Source organism: Ursus americanus, chromosome 33 (genome assembly GCF_024610735.1).
Source record: "Ursus americanus isolate L20-20 chromosome 33, mUrsAme1.1.p, whole genome shotgun sequence".
NCBI lineage: Eukaryota > Metazoa > Chordata > Mammalia > Carnivora > Ursidae > Ursus > Ursus americanus.
The window spans coordinates 17,217,082-17,238,245 of record NC_142159.1 but is presented as its reverse complement, the minus strand read 5'-3'; the positions used below and the strand labels follow the sequence as shown (position 1 = coordinate 17,238,245).

Here is a 21,164-nt window from a genome sequence, read left to right as displayed (position 1 = left end):
AGCCCGTAACAGCAAGCACTCTGCAGTCAGCATTTTATTCCATTGACCCCTTGATGCAGTCACCCCTGCATCACCCCAATTCCCATGAACCTCTGCAGAACTTCTAAGAGCCAAGGGCAGTGGCAATGACGTTAAGGAATGGCTTAAAGACTCAGAACGGCCGAAATGCCCCCAGCAGCTTGCTACCTCCTTATGATACACAGGGCCACAAAGATCAATTTTGTCAACAAATATTTCTTCTCTACAAAGAAGAGTGGCACAAGCTACATCAAGGGACTGTGGTGAGAGCAGAATGGGGGAAGGACTCTCCCGGGCAGGGGGCGGCTACCTTGGTGATGAGGTTGCCCACATAGGGCAGAACTCCCCGAGCCGCCAGATAGACTTTCCAGTGGGCTGAAGTGATGAGCTTCTGGTAGAGAGCCAAGTACTCGGCGGCACACTCGCCAGCTACGCTCAGCTCGTCCAGGTAGCTGCCCCGAGAGAGACAGGGCACCGTGAGAACGCAACTCCAGGGGCTCCAGCAGTCCCCCTCTGCTCCCCCCACCTCATGTCCTCTGCTGTCCTGGGCTCCTCCTTCCTTCTGGGCAACGTCTCCCTTGGAAACTTCCCACACGTGGGGACAACCGGCGCACCCAACAAGAGCACGGTGCAGTGAACCATACCCGTTTGGACCAACCGGCACCGAGATGCAATGGTGCTTATCTGGGCAGCGAGACGGTGGTTTTGAGCAGCTCGAGGAGAAGGCAAGTGTACCACAGAGCTCAGTAGCTGATGGCGTGGTACTGAAGGCAATGCTGCCTTCAGCGGACCAGCCCCCCAGCCGCGGCCCGTCCAGGCTGCCGTGAGGGTGAAATGAGATGGTGCGGGCCATGCGTCTACATGCTTGTCAAACCTCCATCGCGAGCTGCCGGCGCCGCTGCTCCGCTACCGCCACCAGCACGACCGCTCAGCTTCTCGGCTTCTCCTGTTTCTGTGCTCTTCTACGCGGCATGGCGTGCGTACAGAGCCCAGGTGTGCCCTCCATCACCCTGACCTACTGATTCCCCGAGGAACACGCGGAAGGCCGGTCCCAGATGAAGCCTGAGCGGTACCTGGTGAGGAGGTCAAGGACCTGCTGCTTGCGGCTGGGAATGGTGGCGAGAGCTTCCACGATGGTGCAGGCTGCCTGCCGCGCTGCCTGCGTCGCCGGGGTGAAGAGCACCTGTGGGACACAGGAGAGAAGCCCCGGCTCAGGTGACGGCAGGTCTCGCCAGGCCCCCAGCAGGGCAGTCCTCTCCCACCCTTCCAGAAGGCCTCTGGGCACCTCTCCAGGGAAAGGTTAAAGGTGAAAACCACCAGCTAATGCCAGATGCAACCGTGGCTGCTCTATTTCATGGAAAGTTTCTCCCCCAGGCAATCTGGAGAACACGCCTAAGATGACTGAGCTAGGAAACCAAGCCAGCAAGTATTTTCCTCAGCACAAATTTCTATTAACTCGAGTCTGGGGAGAGCTATAGGCTAATGCTTATACCAAACAGTGTCTTTCTCATGGACCAATGGATGCCCTTAATTACTTTAATCCTTCACAATGTTCGCTAGAATGAAGAGGGGGAGGACAGCAGGAGGTAGGGATGACAGGAGGAGAAAAAGGGAAGGTGGCACTGAGGCTTAGTTCTGGTAAGTGGCCAGGGAGAGTGGCAAGCCCACCAGCTTGATGAGGAAAGCACAGAAAAATCCTGTCTTGACCAGTTTACCGCACTGGGGGCTGCACCAACAACCTCCATCTGCTTCCCACCTGGAAGGAGGCAAAAGCAGAGCAGACACGTGGGGAGGAGCAGAAACGCAGTGCTTGGCACCTGGGGCCAGGGCAGTGGAGAGAGGGCCGAGGAGGGGGTCACTCACTTGCCGCAGCCAGTTGTTATGACCCAGTTTGAGATCCAAGGGGGGGGTCCTCTTCCCACGACGACTCAGGAACTGCTTCCACCTCCACACGTACTTCTCGGTCAAATAGAGGTGGCGGAGCTCTGACTTGCTGGGGGACTTCCCGTTGCCATCTATCCCTAGCAGGCACAGGGGTCCAGCAAGCCGTAAGGAAAAGGAAGTGACAGAAAGGGGGGACGGCAGGGCTGTCAGGACAGGGTAAGAGGGCCTGACTTCCCCAGGCTTGAAGAGACAGACACACCTCTGATCGGAAGACACTTCTTCCAGGCTTCGTAGGATGCTTTGGGGTCCCTCTTGAGCCACAGCTGAGCCTGGGCATGGATCTCATTGCAGTATGGCTTAACTGTGGTGAGGGCCTCGACAGGGACATCCTGCAGGGGGAAAGCCAAACAGGGTGGGGAGCTTCAGAGCACACCTGAGCTGGGCTCCAATACAATGGCACGGAGGCCCCAGAGGAACATACGCAAAAGCAAGATTAGAAGGATCAACATTCGTAGCAGTTAGGCCCCAATATGTGTTCCTGTTAAAACATTTTGGCCCAATTTTGCTAGCAGCAGCATCTGCACATTGGGCTTATGGTCACTGCTTTGACTCTGCAGGGTAAGATGCAGCTGGCTTCCTACAGACCATCCCATGGCCTCAAATGCCAGTTCCTATCCCAAGCCTGACTCAGTTTCCTAAATGTAAATCTTCAAGGAGTCCCTGGGCACTCTCCGGAATTTTAAGAGCCATTACTGAGCAGAACTAATGTGCACAGCAGGGAGACCCACAGAGCAGTCTAAGCCAGCCATTCTCAAGCTTTTTGGCCTCAGGACTCCTCCTCCTTTACACTCTTTAAAAAAATTACTGAGGACCCTAAATAGCTTTTGTATGTGTGGTTCTATCTATCGATATTTACCATGTTTAAAATTAAGCATGAGAAATTCTTAAAATATTTACTGATTTCATCTTAAAATAAGAATAAATCCACTATTTACCTAAATGACATTTATTAGGTTTCCAAAATAAAAATCATCTAAAGGAGTGGCACATTGGGGCGCCTGGGTGGCTCAGTCGTTAAGCGTCTGCCTTCAGCTCAGGTCATGATCCCAGGGTCCTGGGACCGAGCCCCACATAGGGCTCCCTGCTCAGCAGGGAACCTGCTTCTCCCTCTCCCACTCCCCCTGCTGGTGTTCCCTCTCTCGCTGTGTCTCTCTGTCCAATAAATAAATACAATCTTTAAAAAAATTAAAAAATAAAGGAGTGGCACTACTTCATGTTTTTGAAAATCTGCTTAATGACTGTCTTAATAAGACAGCTGGACTCCCCGACCTGCTTCTGTGTTCAAATGTTGGGAGATGTTGTTTGGGTTAAGGTCGTGAAAAACACCCAGCTGCACACAGATACATAGTTGGAAAAGAAAACAATGTTTTAACAGTCTTCTCACTTAATTGCAGGTTTCTTTCTTTGATACTTTCAGCAAGTTACTGGTGAAATCAATGGATAAACTTCTCATAGTCCATTACACTAAAACGCATCTGTTACCCATGTATGATTCTGTAGCATGTGCTGGTCACTCGGAAAATACTGGCTCACTGAGTTATGTTCATTCCTCTGGATGTGACAGGCCCGCTTCATTCATTTCTCAAGAAAATGTCTGCCAAACACCCGATTCTGCATAACCACAAGTGGCCTGGCGCGCATTCTCCCAAGCACGCAGGGGCTCTGTACGGAGAGCGTCGGGCTCAGCCTACACCTGAAACCATCACTCACGAGCTCCTCAAGACGAGCGCCACACTTTGGCATGCGACAGGAGTGCTTCTGTGTTCTTCCACACTGTCGCGCTGAGTATTCAAAATACGAGTACCCCAGAGTCAAGATTTACTAACATTCACTTTTGCTACTTCACCAAGGATGCCCTTGAGTCACAGTGCACGGCAGTGGGGAGCCCAGCTAGGAGGGTAGCTGGGAGCCACTGCCTTTCCCACTGGGGCCCTGGCAGCCTCACCCATTGGTGACCTCACCCACCGGTGACGGTGCACCATCAGCACCAAGGGCGCCAGACCGCAAGGGGCAAACAGGGTCGTAGGAGGATTATGAACCAGACCTTGACCTCACAGATTCCCCAGGAGTCTGGAAAATACCCAGGCATCTGGGAGCCCAAATCTTGAGAACTGCTGCTTTCTCTGGGCTAAAACTAAGCACAGTGCGAACACTGACCTGGGGCTCCAGTGCTCAGAAGGTAAGCAACTCTGCAAACTCTGCTGCCTCACTCAGGAAAAAGTGATGGTTATGTGCAGAGGGGGTTTCTCTTCAATCAAGGACTGATTTTACCTGCTAAGAACGAGCTCTGAGGGGAAATAAACCTCATCAAAGGGAAGGAAGAGGGGCACCCCTCAGCCCTGCCTTTGTCTAAGAAGGTGGGAGTCAAAGGAAATGTGGTCAACCCTTAGGATCCAGCTTCCTCCCTAGTGCTTACCACTCAGAAAAGCAGCCTTCCTACAATGATGGAAGACTCTGTTTCTATCAAAGGATTCCATCAGGAAATGGAGCAGGAGTCAAATGGCCCAAGGACCACAGAGGGATAAGGGACAGAGAGCCTCAGTCATGGCCGAGAGGAAGAATTATGGCTGGTGTTTTCCACAAGCCAGTAAGCAAATCAATCTGGGGCTCAGCTATGCTTATTTTAGAAAGAAAACTTGGCTTTCCTCATTCACTTAAGGGGCTCAGCTATGCTTATTTTAGAAAGAAAACTTGGCTTTCCTCATTCACTTAATGATTCACTGAGTGGCTATTACACTCTGCTCTGGACATAAAAAAATATTTCTAAACTGAGGTCCCTGGGTTCAAGGAGCTCACAGCCAGCCTAGCAGAGAACTGGATCTTCTAAGCAGCAGCTCAGAGAGGGCACACCCTACGCAGAGAAGATCGCACGCAGCCACAGTCAGCATTCATTAAGGACTAACATGAGCCAGTGTTCGGTGCATGTGATCTGGTCAATTACTGATTCTTCACAACGCTTCACTGTGGTATGGTCTCGTCTCAGAGACGGGCAAACTGAGAAGCCTGAGTTAAGAACTTGCCCAAAGTCACAAGGCAAGTAATGTGATGTGGGATGTGAAATCAAGAAGCCCACTTCAGAGCCTCGGATCTTCACCACTGCGCAATGCTACACAGGCAACAGCAAGGGGGCAGAAAAGAACACTGTGCTTTCTGGGAGCTGCGAGTCGTCTGATGTGACTGGAGAGACAACCCTCCAGTAAACCACCTTGCTCTAAGCTCTTAAATTTTCACGTTTATTTTACGCCTGACTTTCCTCTGAAAAACCTTCCTTCTCAAAAATCCCAACTCCTGTCTGCTGAACCATGGCAAAGGAGGCGCTGGTGCCCCACCATGGGCATGCGAAGTGCAGGGTACGGCAGAGACCTTTACGAGGCAGGACACTGTGCTGGCCGGGGCGGGAGGTGGCCGCCACCCTGCCTTGCCCTCTGACTCGCCGCGTACCTTGTTCTTCTTGCTGGTTGGAGCAGGTGGTTTAATTAGCTTCTGCAAGATCCGCAGGCACATGAGGGTAATGTTCTCCACAACCACAGGAGTCTTTATGTTCACAGCCATGAGGAAAAGGCTGAGAGCTAGGGATAGGAAGGACAGGCCGAGCTGTGGTCACAGAGCACCTTGCACCTGGCTCCAGAAAGGCTGCCCATGACGATTGCCCTACCCCACTAACTCTGTGGCTAGGATTGCACCCGAAGCCCCTATCCCCTCTCTGAAAAGCCCCTAACTAGATGTGGCCCAAGCTCACCACAGCGTAACCGGAGTTCCCAGCAGCTGTCCTCCTTTGAGATGGAATCTGTCAGCAACAGCATTTCATACTGAAGGCTGCTTGCCTAGAAGGCCAACAGGAGGAGACATGAGAAGAAGAGGGTCTGCAGGTGAGACCGAGGACTGGGGCTTATCCAAGCTCTGCTCAGGGAACTCGGATCGAAGATGTCTGGTACCCGGTGGCACCACCAGAAAGAGAAAGAAGTTGGGCACCTGGGTGGCTCAGTTAAGCAGACCTGACCTTCAGTTCGGGTCATGATCCCAGAGTCCTGGGATCAAGTCCTGCATCAGCCTCCCTGCTCAGTGGGGAGTCTGCGTCTCTCTTTACCCACCCTCCCCTGCTTGTGATCTCTCTCTCACTCTCTCTCAAATAAATAAAATCTCGAAAGAAAGAAAGAAAAAAAGAAAGAAAGAAAGAAAGAAAGAAAGAAAGAAAGAAAGAAAGAGGAAAGAAAGAAAGAAAGAGAGAGAGAGAGAAAGAAAGAAAGAAAGAAAGAAAGAAAGAAAGAAAGAAAGAAAGAAAGAAAGAAAGAAAAAAGGGAAAGGAAAGGGAAAAGGAAAAGGGGAAGAGGAAGAGGAAGAGAAAGGAAGGAAGGAAGGAAGGAAGGAAGGAAGGAAGGAAGGAAGGAAGGAAGGAAGGAAGAGGAAAGAAGGAAAGAGAGAAAGGACGAGTGGAGACCCCTGTCCTTCATCCGGCCAACCACACGTTTCTCTCCTCCCTCTGAGGCCAGCTCTACCTGGGACAGTCATTCCGGGTGAGAGCTCTGCAGGCTGCTGCTCCCTACCCCCAACCACCCCAGAGGCACTGGTGGAAAGAAAGTGAGGGAATGCAGAAAGAGAAAGAGAAAGGAGTCAAAGGGCGGTTGTCCTGCTCACCAGATCGGGATTGGCCCAGTGGCCCTTCAAGGCAGTGGAGACTTTGCCAATAATCAAGTCATTCATTTGCTGGGTGGCTTCTGGATTGTCTCTGGAGAAGCAAAGAAATAGGAGTCCTGTTATCCACCACTGGCTGTGTCCCTCCTTCCCACCTGAAGGAGCACAGAGAAAAGGCACTCAATGCCCAGGGCCTCCCCAGGGGCCTGACCACAAGACTGGCCCCACAAGACCCGGGTCTGTAACAGAGTGCTCATCGCAGCCGCCTTTCCCACAGCAATCACTGAGGGGAGAGCAGGACCAGCAGCCAGGAGATCTCCTGGCCCTCAGGCACTGTCCAGGACACTGAATCCTCCAACCTCTGAATCCGACGGTCCCCTGCCAGAATGGGTCACAAGACTTTCCTCATCTTCTCCATCTGCCTCCAATTTACCTCCCACAAGGTACCCACATTTCCTACTGACACCCCACTGTAATAACGTGTGTATTAATCAACTGTACCAGGTCACTTTCTCACTTTCTACCCCATTTTGAATAAAACCCCAAGTCCTTACAATGGCCTAGAAGACCGCCCGAGATCTGGCCCCCAGCAGCCCCGGTTCTCCTGCCCGTTTCCCATGTGGCCTCCTTCGCTCCACTACACAGGCCTCTGGTAGCTCCCGCACCATCCCCGGCACAGCCCTGCCTCTCGATCTTGCAGATGACGCATCCTACGCGCACAGCCACAGCTGAGACATCTGCATGGCTCGTCCCCTTACGGCACACATGCCTCCTCCAACATCACCCCTCAGACGTCTTCCCTGACCATCTTCTCCAGCAGCAATCCCTGCCGCGGTCAGGGCACCACCCCAGCTGTACCTCTCTTCACAATCGAATCTGCTGACAGACACCAGACTGTGCAAGTCTGCATGCTCCCCACCTGGACCGCAGGCCCCAGGAAGCAGCGACTCTGCTCCACTTACTACTGCACACTCAGAGTCCAAAGAGCGCCTGGCATTCAGCAGACATTCAACAAACACCCGCTGAGGAAGTGAATAATATAGCAAGGAACGGGTACCAATCACCTAACGTGTTCTGGAACTTCGGCCACACACTCAGTAAACCCAGCTCTGGTGACTCCATCAGCACATACTAAGTACTCAACAAATACGAGTTATCGCCCACAGGAATTATTCCATTTCACCCTCGCCACAAGTCTTCAAGGCATTTACTATTATCAGTGTTTTTCAGACGAGGAAAACCTCAGCTCAGAAAAGTTAACTACGCTCAAGGCACAGAACATCACACACCGATCATCTCTAGGCTCCACTGTTCCACTGGCCTCTTCCATGTGAGTCTGGAGCCCAAGTGCCGGGTCACTCCCTTCTCCTCTCTCACCAGAACCCAGACTCTGTTCAGGGAACCTCACTGGAACCAACGAAGTACAAGCCAAATATTCTATTTACAATGAAACCTGGTCTCAAATGCTCACGGAGTTCGCTTACCCAGGCCCTGGGCATCTCTCCCTCTTCCTCCCTCATAATAAGTCAGCCAGCCTGTCCAGCAGCGACAAATGCCACGTTCTACACCCCTAAGCTCCTAGTACCACTGCTACCACCAAGCCCCGAGCTAGCAGGAGTTACTGGGCCCACGGTCCCGATGCAGGCTCTGACCGAGTCAGCAGGCACATGAGCAGGCGGACCTCCTCCCGCATGGCCGCAGAGCCCCGGCGAAGATTGTAATCAAAGAGCTCCCGGATGAGCCCCTGGGAGACCAGGATGTGCCTCAGGGCCGGATTGGTGGCCAGGGCCCGGAGCAGCGTGATACAATGTTCTGTGACGGCGGAGGCGCAGCCGTAGCACTTGGTGGAGGATGTGTGGCCACAGCCCAGGACGGATAAGGCCCGGTACTGGCTGGCGGTGAAGGTGGGCTGCACGGAGGTTCGGGACGATTTGGTGGCCGCTTCCCTCTGCTGCAGGTCGTATTCCAACAACTCTTTGCGTGAAGCAAAGACTTTCTAAGAAAAAAAAAAGGATAAGAGAAAAACAAATTAGCTATTAAAATAAGAAAAAAGAGAAAGTTAACTGGAAACCAGCTTTGGTCTGAAAAACCACTTTACATGCATTATTTAAATTTAACCTTTCTGATGACCCCACCTATTAGATACTTCACTGTCATTTTACAGAAGCAGAAAGCTGAGGCTTAGGAAGGCTGGTTTGCCCAAGGCATGTGGCACAGGCAGAACTCAGCCCCTGATCACAGGCACATGTCCTGAACTCCCACGTAATGCTGTCTCATAAAGAACAAACACAACGATCAGAGATGTAAGCCCATGTAGCAAAGGCAATTCTGGGGGGCAAGGACCCAGCTTGTCTGTGGCCACCCTCCCACATCCCATGGAGATTAGGTCGGTAACACTCCACTGGCTGCCCGGCCCACCCTGGTTGACTGGCACTGGTGTGCCCTGCCCTTACCAGCCTACAAACATGGCATATCAGAAAAAAAGGGAACAGACCCGACACCCGGTTTTTTAAAACAAGCAACCCCTCAACTAAAAGATGGGTTGTGAATGGGCCAAGGAAAACAGATCTATAATCATCTGCTACCCTCGGTCTTCTGGAACAAATTCAGGTCTCTGCCAAGCACCAGAAACCACAGTGGGAGAGAAGTTATATGGTGCAGCCACCTAGACCCTGCCTTTTCAGCCAAACGGACAAGGGAAACCCAAGACTCCAACTGCTGGAGGTGGGGGGCAACAGAACTGCTCTGAAAACAGCTTGGGGAACACTCGACAGAACACTCTACAGTGGCTCCCGTTTCTCTACCTGGATGATTTTGGAGAGCTCATCGAAAGAGTTCTTGCAATCCCCACAGTACTCCTGAGCCAGCTGCAGAATGTATCGATTCACGCTGGCTGAAGTGGAGCTGATGCCCCCGGCCGTCCCCGAGTCGTCCTGCAACCCAAGAAGCATGCTGTGAGTCTCCTGCTTCTGACCCAGAGCCCCCTCCACACGCCCCTCTAGCTTGGGGTTACCTGCGGCTTTTCGGGGGCTGCCTCGTTCACTTTACAGAGCAGGTTCTCCAGCTGTGGCCGGTGTCCCATCAGCTGGTGATACACTCGGTCGGCTTTGTCCAGAAGCGTATTGATGTTGGATACAGCCTGGCAGGAAAAGACAGGGGCACGTGTGAAGGCTCTTCCTTGAGTGATCCCAACTCCCAACCATTTCCTGAAACATTTCCTACAGGTCAGGGGCTGTGTTTCATACATTCATTATTTCTATCCCTCACAATAATCCAGGTGTCGGGGTGTTATTTGTAGTAACATACAACGTACTATGTAACACAGCACACACATTAGTATACAACGCTGAGAGAAATCATTGACACTAGGTCACAGGGCACTAAAAGGCACAGCCAGAACTGGAACTTTCATCCTTCTGACTCCACAGCTAAATGTTGTCCTGCTTCCTAAGCCGCTTCTAGCAGCAATCCCAAAAGCTCCCCACTTTTGACGGTCACCTAATCCCCAGTCCCACCACACCACACAGAATGAGAACCAGCCCCTGGATAAGTGGACACTGAAGAAAGGCCAACAGCTGTAATACGAGGCATCTGTGGAACAAATGCAAGGCACTCATTTGACTTATTTCTGCCTTTCCAAATCTGAAGTCACCTAACCCCGGAGACATTTTGGTTCATTGCCAACCAACACTTCTCCGAAGTCCTATGTAAATCACAAGTTCCAAAATAGCCAATGCCATTATTTGCTCCCACCTGAGAAAGCTGGGCCCTGAAGAGTGCTGACTTGAGGAAGACTCAGGACAGAAGGAAGAGCATACTGCCCTCTACCAGCCCTGCTGCCCAAAGCTCAGAGCAAAGCCAGTGCCCTGAGTCTAGGACGGATCCAGCCTCACCTTCTTCCGGTCTTCTTCATTCTCAATGGGATCCACGGCACAGCAAGGCTTGGCATAGAGCATAAAGTCAAAGCGAGCGTATTTACAGAAACCACAGGCGTTGCAGAGGAAGGGATCCTTTTCATCATAGTTGATAGACCTGAAGAACCAGAGTGTTTGGGTCGGGGTGGGGGGCAGCAGAGGCTGGGGTGGGGGAGGGTGACCTTGAGTGCCACATGCATTCTCTGGAACTGTATCGGGATGACAAGAGGCAAGGGTGACTAACACAACCAGGTAACTAGAAAGGAAGACCTGGAACTAAACCGAGGGACGCCCCCCTACCTCCAGACAGACACCATGGGACAGGCGTGTGCGCCATTCTTTCTGTCCCCACCTTCTAGCCTTGGACTCCACAGACCCATAACCCTCCAATTATGATGAAGGCAGCAAACACTGAAACTGCCCACACTGAGAGCCCTGCAGGGGATACAAGGACATACGTGGCCCTGGCCGGGGCGCCATTCCCTCCCTCACCTGCACTTGTGACACTGGTAGACATTCTCCCCGCAGTTGCCGCAGACCCCCGGGTTGGCGGGGACGGAGGCGCTGCAGCGCGGGCACTGCAGCGTCTCTGTGGAGGCCTGGTAGTTCTCATAGAAGTCCGCGAACTCGATCATCAGGTTGGAGGCCACGATGGGCAGGGGCAGGTCGATCTTCACCTCTGTCTGCCCAGGGGTCAGCTGAACCTTCTTGGCCTTGTGCCAGCGGGCCGGCCTAGAAGAGATGGTGGCAGCTCAGAGGGGGGGACGGCCTGAGAGCCACCCACATAGCCCTCGGTGAGGGCGGTCTGAGGAAACGAAGAGCAAGACTGTCCCCGTGTGTTCTAAGGCAGTGAAGTGGTTTCTCTAAGAAAAGGAGATCTGACCAGTAACAGTAACCTAATTTTAAAAATACTCTCTATAAAAAAGGATATAACACACAGGTGCTTTAAGATGTTATATAAAATAATTTTTTCAGAGGCGCCTGGGTGGCTCAGTTGGTTAAGCAACTGCCTTTGGCTCAGTCATGATCACAGAGTCCCAGGATCCAGTCCCACACCAAGCTCTGTGCTCACCAGGGAGTGTGCTTCTCCCTCTGACTCTCCCCGCTTTCATGCTCTCTCTCTCATTCTAAGAAATAAATAAAATCTTAAAAAAAAAAATTCTTTCAGATTCTAGAAAAACAATGAAGTAGGTATCAAGGGAAGTTATTACTCTAAAAGTATGCCACCCTGAAGCCTGTAATCCCAAGAGGTGCCATGTAACATGTGACAAGCAGAGACAGAAAAAGAAAAGGCATGTAATAATTTAGAATAATTACGTTAATTACAGGTAATATTTATTGGGCACTCACTATGTGCTAAGCTCTGTTCTCAGCACTTTACATAACTAAACTCATTCTAATCCTTTAAAAACACTCTGAGAGAGGATTCATCTCCATTGTACAGTTAAAGAAAGCAAGGCTGCACAACTTCTCCCATGTCGAGAGAGAAGTGGTAGAGCCGGGGTGTGAACCCACGGTCTTGTAGCAGAGTCAGAGTTTCACCAGCTGCTGCACTGACTACACAACAGAAGATTCAATCCCCTTCCTCCTCCAGAAGGGAGTGGGATATCCCAGTGAGCAGCTTCTACTTGCAGATCACCAGTGTGAACTGCTCCTCAAGAAAACTTCCTGCAGGTGGAGCTCCGTTTGCTGTGGTAAACTCTAGCTGTACTCTGCCTCTCGGAATAATACCAGTACTTCCATTCTGTGCAGAACAGCATCTTACTATTTAAACCTCACCTCCCCACGTCCTCTGCCCAACAGCAACGCTGAGATTTCGACAAGAGCGCTGTCTCCGGAAGTCAACACTCTACCCCATGCCACTGCCTTCTCTGGCCCACATACGACCTACCCCCATTCAGACACTGGGATACACGAGCTAGAAAGCTCCAACACTGGCAGATAGAGAGGGAAGGGGCAGAAATGGAAGGACTGTGTACCAGAGAAGCTTCTTGATACTGTCTGTGCCGTGAGCAAAGAGCATCTTAACCCAAGAAATAACAACTACTTCCCAACACAGGTGTTCTATAAAACTAGAACTGCCCTCATTAACATGGGCAGGAGAAGCCTGAAGTCCCCTCACTCAGCTTCCCCTCCTGAGGCAGGCTGTTGAATTGCTTCCTTAGACCCCACAGGCTCCATCGGACAGGATTTTAGAAGAACCTTTGTCAATACCCTTAGGAACAGCGTTTCACTCTTGTCCTCAGTCATGACTCCAAGTGGGTAAGAGGACATACCAGACCTCTAGGGACGTGCTGCTTCACCCCATTCCAGCCATCAAAGCCAACAACTGGTGTTAAGCCTGATAAGCTGCCCCTCCCCAAGTCTGGAAGAGACCATACTTGTTTTTCAACTCCACGATGGCCTGCACGGTTCGGTTGTTGTAATAGAGGTTGATGGTCCGCACCATCTTTGTCCGTTTCAGATCTCCAATTTTCACGGTCACTTTGCTGATGGTGTGGCTGCCGATGAGCTTCACAACCTGCTGGGTGGTGGTGTACCGCGTGTCCACTTTAATGGAAGACAGCTTGATATACTAAACACAGGAGTACACACAAAACATTGTATCAGTTCAAGGCCACTGGCTCATCCTTTCTTCTTCAAAACTGAGCACTGTAACCCACTCTTCATCCATGGATGAAGTTTCTATTTAAGGTGGTAAGTGTGGCAGGTAAGCATTCATACCACTGGTGACCGAACACCTATGTGGCCACACTCAATCTCTGGAAACAAGAAACCCACTGGCCCTGCCAGCCTCACGATCACCCACGTTAAAGACGGCACTTACACAAAATGGCACCTCCGGATTATTACACACCAGGCAGGGATCGCTCTCCAGGTAATAGCCATCAAATTCCACTAAGCCAGACAAGGTGCTAAGGAAGAAACCAGTCTCAGCATAAGGAAGTCTTCATCTCAGAAAGCACTGAGCTTCACAAAGAAGCCACGAATGAGTGACAGCTCAACATTCCCTAAAGCGAGCCCCACCCTAGTAAGAACACAGAAGAAAGTGAGAAATCCCAACAGGGCTTAGAAGTCACAGGAAGTGAATGTCAACCAATCCACCCCAGATGCTTCCTATTTCTGAGCTAGCTGTTCTGAGATCAGAAGAATCTTAAAAAGTGACATTAAAATTTGACTCCGAGGAAAGTCACAATTAAATTTACTAAAAATCATTAAGTTGTAACTTAACATAGGTGAATTTTGTAGTATATAAATTATACCTCAATGAACTTAAGAAAAAAAAAAAAAAGAACAGTCACTATTAAACCAGGGAAATAACAACTGCTTGTTTAATAAATACTCTTGCTCAAAAGTTTTTTCTTAATATAGCCATTTCCTGTAAATTTATCTTACCTGATTTAGACTTTGACACTCAAAAATTAGAGACGTTCTCAAATGACTGCTTACTAAAAGCTAATTCAGCAGTTTATTTTGAGTACCCTATGTGTGCAAGGCCCCAGCTATGAGGGAGGGATTCAAAGACCAACTAGACAGAGGTGTATCGATTCCTATGTAAGAGCCAACCGATGCGGAGAGAGCAACTGGGACTGCTGCTGGAGCTTCAAGCAGGGAGCAAGCAGAGCAAGCTCACTTGTAAATGTTGGAGTTGGGATGGTTGGTAAGAATATGGTTTTGGGTCCGCAGAATCTCCACAGCCTTCTGTGAATATTCCTTCAACTGAAACAGAAGTCAATAAAAGACCACAGTTAAAACCCAAGGGAAAGTCTTACTGGAAAAGGCTTTTGTCTTCTGCTGTCTAGCTGATACTGCCCGAGAAGTACCAAGCTTCTCAGCCCCTAGGCAGAGTCATGCAAAGCTGGGCCTAACTCCTACAAGTTTCCAGTCTTTGTGACAGCCATCTTTTCAGACCCTGTGGATGAAGGTAATTTTTATTCCCATGGAGAAATCATAAAATAGTTATCCAACTGCAGAGACACTTCTAGGAATGTCATCAGGGCTGCCAGGAAAACCAGGGGGACACCTTCTCTCCTAAAGCAACTTTAATGGGCTGCATTGCCCTCCCCACCTGATCTCCTGCTGGCTAAGGCAAATTCAGCCTGTACTTATTTGTTAGTGTATGTTATCTGTGTGTTACACATGGTGCCTGTGCTTAACATACATCTAAAGAGATTTCACATATGCACCCCTTACGCGGGCTGGTCATACCATTCTTAACGCAAGAGGGAAAAAGGCCAAATATGGCAAGTTAGCCCCTCTGACCATACATCATTGTTACCTTCTTCTCTGTTTGTGGGGTTTTCAAGGAGAAATATCCTAGAAGGTCCACAAACTGGGCAGCCTTACGACCATAGGCTGGGAGTTCTGGCCATATGGACCACATCAGATCTAGCAGGAGTTCCTGTTGAGATTTGCTAGAGTTTCTGTAGATAAAGAACAATTCATGTTACCAAGCAGTAGAAAACCCTGAGGTTCCTTTTATTTATAAACAAGGCCCAGGTACTATTTCTGTAGATATGTCTATCCCACAAACTAGAATCATTCTGCACTTTCGACAGTAGATCCTAACAGGTGCAGCTCAGCCCTTTCCTATCTTCAGAAAGTGGCCTAAAGAGTCAAGCCCAGTCACTTTACAAACTTCTAAACATAGCCCCCTCAGAGGAAAAGCGATCATCTCTTGCTTATGACATCAGATTAATGGCTAAAGGCAGATAATCAGACATCTGTAAATCAAGAGGATCCAGGCTGATGTAAATACTGACACTGTGACCGTGAGTGTGTAACAACACAAAAGCAAGACGGAACTACATCAACCACTCGTCTCCTGGACCCATGCAGACCACTGAAACTTAGCCCGGGACCCTACCTGTAGATATGCAGGGTCAGACAGTGGGCCTGCCAGCGCACCGAGGAAGAATTGGACTCTAACAGGAAGCAACGCAGGAACTGAACCAAGGTCTCCTTATCTGCGAATTTGTTCAGCTGGTTCACCAGAGCTGTGCACAGCTGGTCTTCCTGGCTGCCTGAGCTCTCACCTGCAAGATCAGGGAAGAACTGAGGACTGGAGAACAGGACGCGTGCTCTAGGGTCTTACAGCCAGTGCCACCAGATGGAGAGGGAGGGGATTCTGTCCATTTCTAAGAGTTTCTTCAACTAAATGGTTCTAATTTGAAAACAACTGTCACTGGTTTATTGGAGAACAAAGGCCAGCCCCATACGAGACACGCGATAATAATGCTACGAAAAAAGCACAGGCTAAAGTGCCGACACAGGCCTTACACTGAGGCACTTCCCTTCAGAGGTTTGCTACCCAAAACAGCTCGCTGAATAATTAATTGGGAGAAGGTAAACCACCTCCACTGCTCCCCACCCCCGATCACCCGTCCCAGGCCTGCAAGGACCATGAAAAGCAGTGAAGTAGAAAGGCTTTTGCCTTTCTGATAGTAAGGAGTCAGCTAAAATAGCTTCCATACGGAGAGCATTTAACAGTTTACGACGCACGTTTATAAGCATCATTTGACGCTGACAACCTCCCCACATGGCAACTGTCATTTATTATTCCACAGAAATACAAACTCGGCTTACTAAAACCGTTTAGTGCACTTTGACCTTTCCTTGGTACGGGAAGCCACACATTCAAGGTGTAACTGACAATGAAACCAAAACAAGACACTGGAGGGCATCAGAGTTGTAGGTCCTAGTAAATCAGAATAAAAGCCCTTTCCAAAGAGGAGCATAAGCCATGCGATCCAAAAGAAATGAGAACACCTCGACTTGGTCACCAAGACAAGAAAGCGACACTCACCCTCTTTCTCCTTTTCCTTTTCTTCCTTCTTGCTCTTCTTCGTGGACGACTTGGACTGCGTCGGGGCCTGTCCGGAGCTGGCAGCCACAGGCGCTGTGGAGGAGGAGGTACTCGAGGAGCCGGCCGAGGCGGCCAGGGCGGCAAGGACTTTGCTGCCGCACAGGGCGCAGGAGAGCAGCTGCAGCAGCACCGGGGACACCCCCTCGTCCACCAGGAAGCTGACTTGGAGAAGGAAGTACAGGACGGCTGCAGGCAGAGGAGACGGGGCTCAGCTCAGAGACCAATGCACTAGACGGACGCGTCGCGGGAGCCGTGTCTGCACGAGGCCAGCACCGCCCCCTCCCCACCAGCCTGCATTCCGAGTCCTCTCTGCCAGATGTTGCCCAGAACTCCCGCCCTCTGCAGGAATGAACTGGCAAACGTCCTAACAATTACCTAAAGATCAGCTCACAGCCCCCACTTCTTCAACTAAGATGATTCTCTAGACGCCCCAGGCTCCTCTTCAGCTTTCCCTCCACAATCTGGAGGTCAGCGACTCCTGCTCTGTGCCCTCACAGCACCCCAAATTCTATCTATGACCCTTATCACTCTGAAGTTTTGACTTCTCTTCTCAGCTAGACCGAGTTCTATCTAGGTGTCTTGCTCAGAGCCTCATCTCTGGCATCCAGTTCATTGCTTGGCCTCAATAAACAGTCCTCAATACACAGTTCTCAAAGAGATGAATGAATGAACAACAGCCACAGAAAGTCGCTGCACTGCTTACAGTCATCTTTGATACAGAACTTCTGCCAGTTGATGGTTCGCTGGGCAGCAATCTCGGCACAAGCCTTCAGGTGCTCCATCTGAAATGGAAACCAATCACCAGAGCTGAGTACCACCACCAAGTAGCCCGCACCGTACCACACCTGCTGCCTTGAAGGGTCTGTGCAAGGCTGCTGATCCAGTGCCCTGGTGAACCTGGGACCAAGGCCCACACACTGTAGGTCTACTGAGCCTCCTCCGCTCAGCCCCTACCACACAAACGCCCTTTGTTTGCAGAGGCCCTTCACACTACTCAGTAATGCAGCCAGAAAGATAGGCCATGACGGGAAACTACAATGCAGTTTACTTTTTTCTTTTCTTTTCTTCCTCCCCTCCCAGTTTACGTTTTTTTGCTGAAAGCACAATAATAAGGACATTAGTTTAAGAGTATATAATACTAAAAAAGTTCTCATCTAGAGGCTCCCACGCATTATATTGTTTGCTCCCCCAAAGTCCAAACAATTTATCTTCAGACACATCATTTCTTTAGTATTCAAGGACAAAAATCAGAGGTTGGCAAATTCCAGGTCGATCCTATCCGTATGAGCCAATGACACAGGTTAAGAAGCCCAAGCCACTCCTCCTCATAATGGAGGAACCACTACCAGGTGGGAGAGGGAATGGTGAAGGGGAAATCACAGATCCTGAAGCCAACTACACTTAACATAGAGCATATGGATCCACCCTGAGCTCAACTGTGGCTGTGACGTTTTCTGAATATATAAAAGCCTGTACTACTCCAACCTATTGCCTACCCGGCTGAGCCTCATCACGTGCCCTCTCCCGGCCCCATCGGCCCCCTGGCCTTCGTACCAGGCTGATGAGCGTGTCATACTGCAAGGCAGAACCTGAGCTGGCTGTAACCACACTTGCCCGGAGGAATATCCCCTGTTCCTCCAGCAGCTTCTTGATCCCACGCACATGGGAGTCCAGGGTGTGCAAATCCCGGAGCTGGCGGTACTTCTCCTTTGACCCACAGATGAAGAGCAGAAGTTTGCGGACTTGACGGCGCACAAATGGAGTTTGCTGGATCATCAGGTACTTGAGAGGAAAGGCAACACAAAGCGTCAATGACTCAGGAACTGTGCCAGCAGTGGGTCCCCAGGTCTTCACGAACTATTATTAAAAACTGGTAAGAAACACAAACCAAGCTATTTCCTCCTGGCCAAGCTAGACTCTGGAGAATTCAGTACTCCTTAAGGGGCCAGGAGACAGCAAGCTGTCAAAGAGGGGAAAACAGCAATATTCCCGCTCCCCTCCTAGGAGTGCTCTGGAATCTACAGAGAAGCTGGCCTCCACTCTAGCCCGCCCAGAATGAAACGGTCAGGAAAACCTATTCAGGATCTTTCAGGTCAGAGAAGTGGGGAAGAGGCTGGGCTGTTCCATCTATACAACCTGAAATGGTCATCTGGGATTTGCTAACAGGTCATTCTTCCCACCTGAATCTCAAGCTTGCTGCGATGGCATGACGGCAGCTGATCGTAAAGCTACCGTCCCTTGGCTGCCTCCAAACCCACCCTGCCACACACTGTTCTGTAATGGCCGGCCCAGAAGTGCACTAACTTCTGCTTCTCTGCCAGCTGGCTCCCCCTCAGGTCCTGCCAGTAAGGAACAAAAAGGGACACTAGAGGGCGCGAGGAAAAAACACTGGCTCCTTCTTGTCTGCCTGCTATTCTGGCAGCAGGCCTTCACTCAGGCAGCCTCCATCAGCTCTTCAGTGTTCAAGAACAAACCAGCTACGGTTGGTTCTAATCATCAGCTTCTTTCCGTACTTCCAGAATCAACTGCATCGCATCCCCTCAGAGCTCCTGGGGTAGCAGAAGCAGCACCCTGCCTCAGGCCCACAAGGTTGACTCCTCTTCAGACACAGGGCTGCTGGCGGCTGCTGCCTGCATCTACGGTCTGTGTTACCTCAACATTCCTATTTTTCTTTTTGGTTCTTCGATGGCTGTTCAACCAATTCCTTATATTAAAATTTCTCTGTAATTTAACTAGTGTGTTTTCTGTTTTCCAGACAGAGCTCAAATTATTAAACTTGTCCCTTACCATGATATGCAGAAAGAGTCAAATGTACAGAATCAGAAACTAAAGCCACGGCTTGTGTTGACAGCCATCTTCTACAGCTTCATCATACAGTACACCCAGGGCAAGACCTCCACGGCGTGAGTGGCGCTGCTGGGGGGTGGGGAACACCTCCTGAGGGTGAAGACCGAAGGGGGCCATAAAGGCCATCAAAGCCAGGGCGCCTGGCTGGCTCAGTCAGTTAAGCATCTGCCTTTGGCTCAAGTCATGTTCCTGGGGTCCTGGGATCCAGCCCCGCATTGGGCTCCCTGCTCAGCAGAGAGTCTGCTTCTCCCTCTCCCTCTGCTCCTCACCCCCTCACTCGTGCTTGCACACGCACTCTCTCTCTCTCTCAAATAAATAAAATCTAAAAAAGAAAAAAAAAAGGAAAAAGCTGTCACAGCTGATGTGTCCTCTCCTTGAATGGCACATTGCCTGAGGCCTTCACTTACCTCTGAGAGAAAGTAAAACCACGAATGATCAAAGACAGGAGGTGGGATTCGAGAGTTGGTGTCAGCAATCTTCTTGATTTGGTAAGGAAGCCTCAGGACCATCTCTGTCAAAAGCTGGGTATAGGCCTCAAACACATCAGCAGCATGACCCTGGGGGGAGAAAATCACGTAAGAACCTGTGACGGACAGTTGTCCACAGCCACAATTAGGAAAAGGGCTGGTTTACTGCTCATTAGGCATAGCTTATATTGGAGCTGGTAAATGGTACCTTTCAAAGCTGGAGCCATCACTGCCTGACAGCTTGGTTTAAACCCAGCAAGGCCCCAGGCTCCAGTGGACACAGATCTCACTTGTCTTAAAAGTTCCAACATTTCACTCTGTGGGTTTTGCCCCTGGACTGACTGTACTCTGCTTACACAAAAATTAAACTTCTAATGGGAAAAAATGGGAAAAACAGTGGTGATGAAGGATTTCTGACTTCCTGTGAGAGATGCAGGTCTATTCCCTAGAACCAAAACCTTCTAGGATAACAAGAAACATTTAAATAAACCAAGGCAGGGCTCCTGGTTGGCTCAGTCAGTTGAGCAGCTGACTCTTGGTTTCAGCTCGGGTGATGATCTCAGGGTCTTGGGATGGAGGCCCGCCTCAGGCTCTACACTCAGTGGGGAGTCTGCTTGAAGATTCTCCCTCTCCCTCTGCCCCTCCCCTCACCCATATGCGTGCATGTGTACGTTAAGCATGTGTCTGCGCTCTCTCTCTCTCTCTCCGAAATAAATAAATCTTTTAAAAAGACAGAAACTAGGGTGGCTAGGATCACTTAACACATATCCCACAGAGGACGGGGAGCTGAGGGGTGTGAAGACAGTGGAAGCAGCAGCTATCCTACAGGCCGCATGGTCCCCCGGGAAGAGCCCGCAAGAATTTGAGGCACAACGTGTCTCACCTATCCAATCACCAGTTACTCATCAGGTCTTTCCTAGGCAACTGGGGATACAAACAAGGAGAAGACTCCACATGTGTGCACAGGGGGCTCTGGGGACCCAGGGAAAGGCCATCTCAATCTGACCTGCTAGCAGGAAGTGCATGGTGAGGAGGGTTTTCCCAGGACCCAGTGTGTGAGCTGGGTCTTGAAGGACTAGGAATTAGCTTAGAGGGGAAGGAAGCGATGCAGAGGGAGAGAAGTTCAGCAGGACAAGTAGGAAGGCAGCGTGCCACATCTGGGGCAAGGCATGGGACACAAGGCATGTGTGCTGGGGGGCAGTAGTGACACAGCTAGAGAGTTAAGTAGATAGCTGGGTCCTCAACTTTTTGGCCTAGAAGTTACAGAAAACCAGCAAAGGGTTAAGAAAAGAGAAAGACATGATGCGATTCACATTTTATGCCTGTTCTAACCCTGTCTCGGTCAAAGCAGTTGGGAGTGTGCAACGAGGAGCACGCTGGTGCCGTCGCTCAGACACAAACACACAGGAACAATAGCGATGACTGACGTGGACAGGCCCCGGCGTGCTCGGCACTGGGCTTTACCGCGTCAGGTCA

General features: G+C 50.4%; 1 protein-coding gene across 10 annotated transcripts in view; it reads right to left on the bottom strand.

Annotated features, from left to right (window-relative positions):
• The window catches only part of UBR4 (ubiquitin protein ligase E3 component n-recognin 4), a 126,553-nt gene that overhangs the window by 29,078 nt on the left and 76,311 nt on the right, over window positions 1-21,164 (bottom strand). For all 10 annotated transcript variants that reach the window (XM_087858526.1, XM_045781979.2, XM_045781980.2 and 7 more), the window contains 21 exons: window positions 19,629-19,778; window positions 17,929-18,156; window positions 17,078-17,156; window positions 16,315-16,560; window positions 15,376-15,544; window positions 14,788-14,932; window positions 14,143-14,228; window positions 13,336-13,423; window positions 12,890-13,083; window positions 11,001-11,240; window positions 10,488-10,626; window positions 9,608-9,733; window positions 9,399-9,527; window positions 8,247-8,590; window positions 6,598-6,688; window positions 5,702-5,786; window positions 5,404-5,531; window positions 2,162-2,291; window positions 1,882-2,039; window positions 1,092-1,201; window positions 329-470 (listed from right to left, as the gene is read on the bottom strand). In XM_087858526.1, the coding sequence (XP_087714652.1) occupies window positions 329-470; window positions 1,092-1,201; window positions 1,882-2,039; window positions 2,162-2,291; window positions 5,404-5,531; window positions 5,702-5,786; window positions 6,598-6,688; window positions 8,247-8,590; window positions 9,399-9,527; window positions 9,608-9,733; window positions 10,488-10,626; window positions 11,001-11,240; window positions 12,890-13,083; window positions 13,336-13,423; window positions 14,143-14,228; window positions 14,788-14,932; window positions 15,376-15,544; window positions 16,315-16,560; window positions 17,078-17,156; window positions 17,929-18,156; window positions 19,629-19,778 (3,207 nt within the window). The remainder of the gene's footprint in view (window positions 1-328; window positions 471-1,091; window positions 1,202-1,881; window positions 2,040-2,161; window positions 2,292-5,403; window positions 5,532-5,701; window positions 5,787-6,597; window positions 6,689-8,246; window positions 8,591-9,398; window positions 9,528-9,607; window positions 9,734-10,487; window positions 10,627-11,000; window positions 11,241-12,889; window positions 13,084-13,335; window positions 13,424-14,142; window positions 14,229-14,787; window positions 14,933-15,375; window positions 15,545-16,314; window positions 16,561-17,077; window positions 17,157-17,928; window positions 18,157-19,628; window positions 19,779-21,164) is intronic.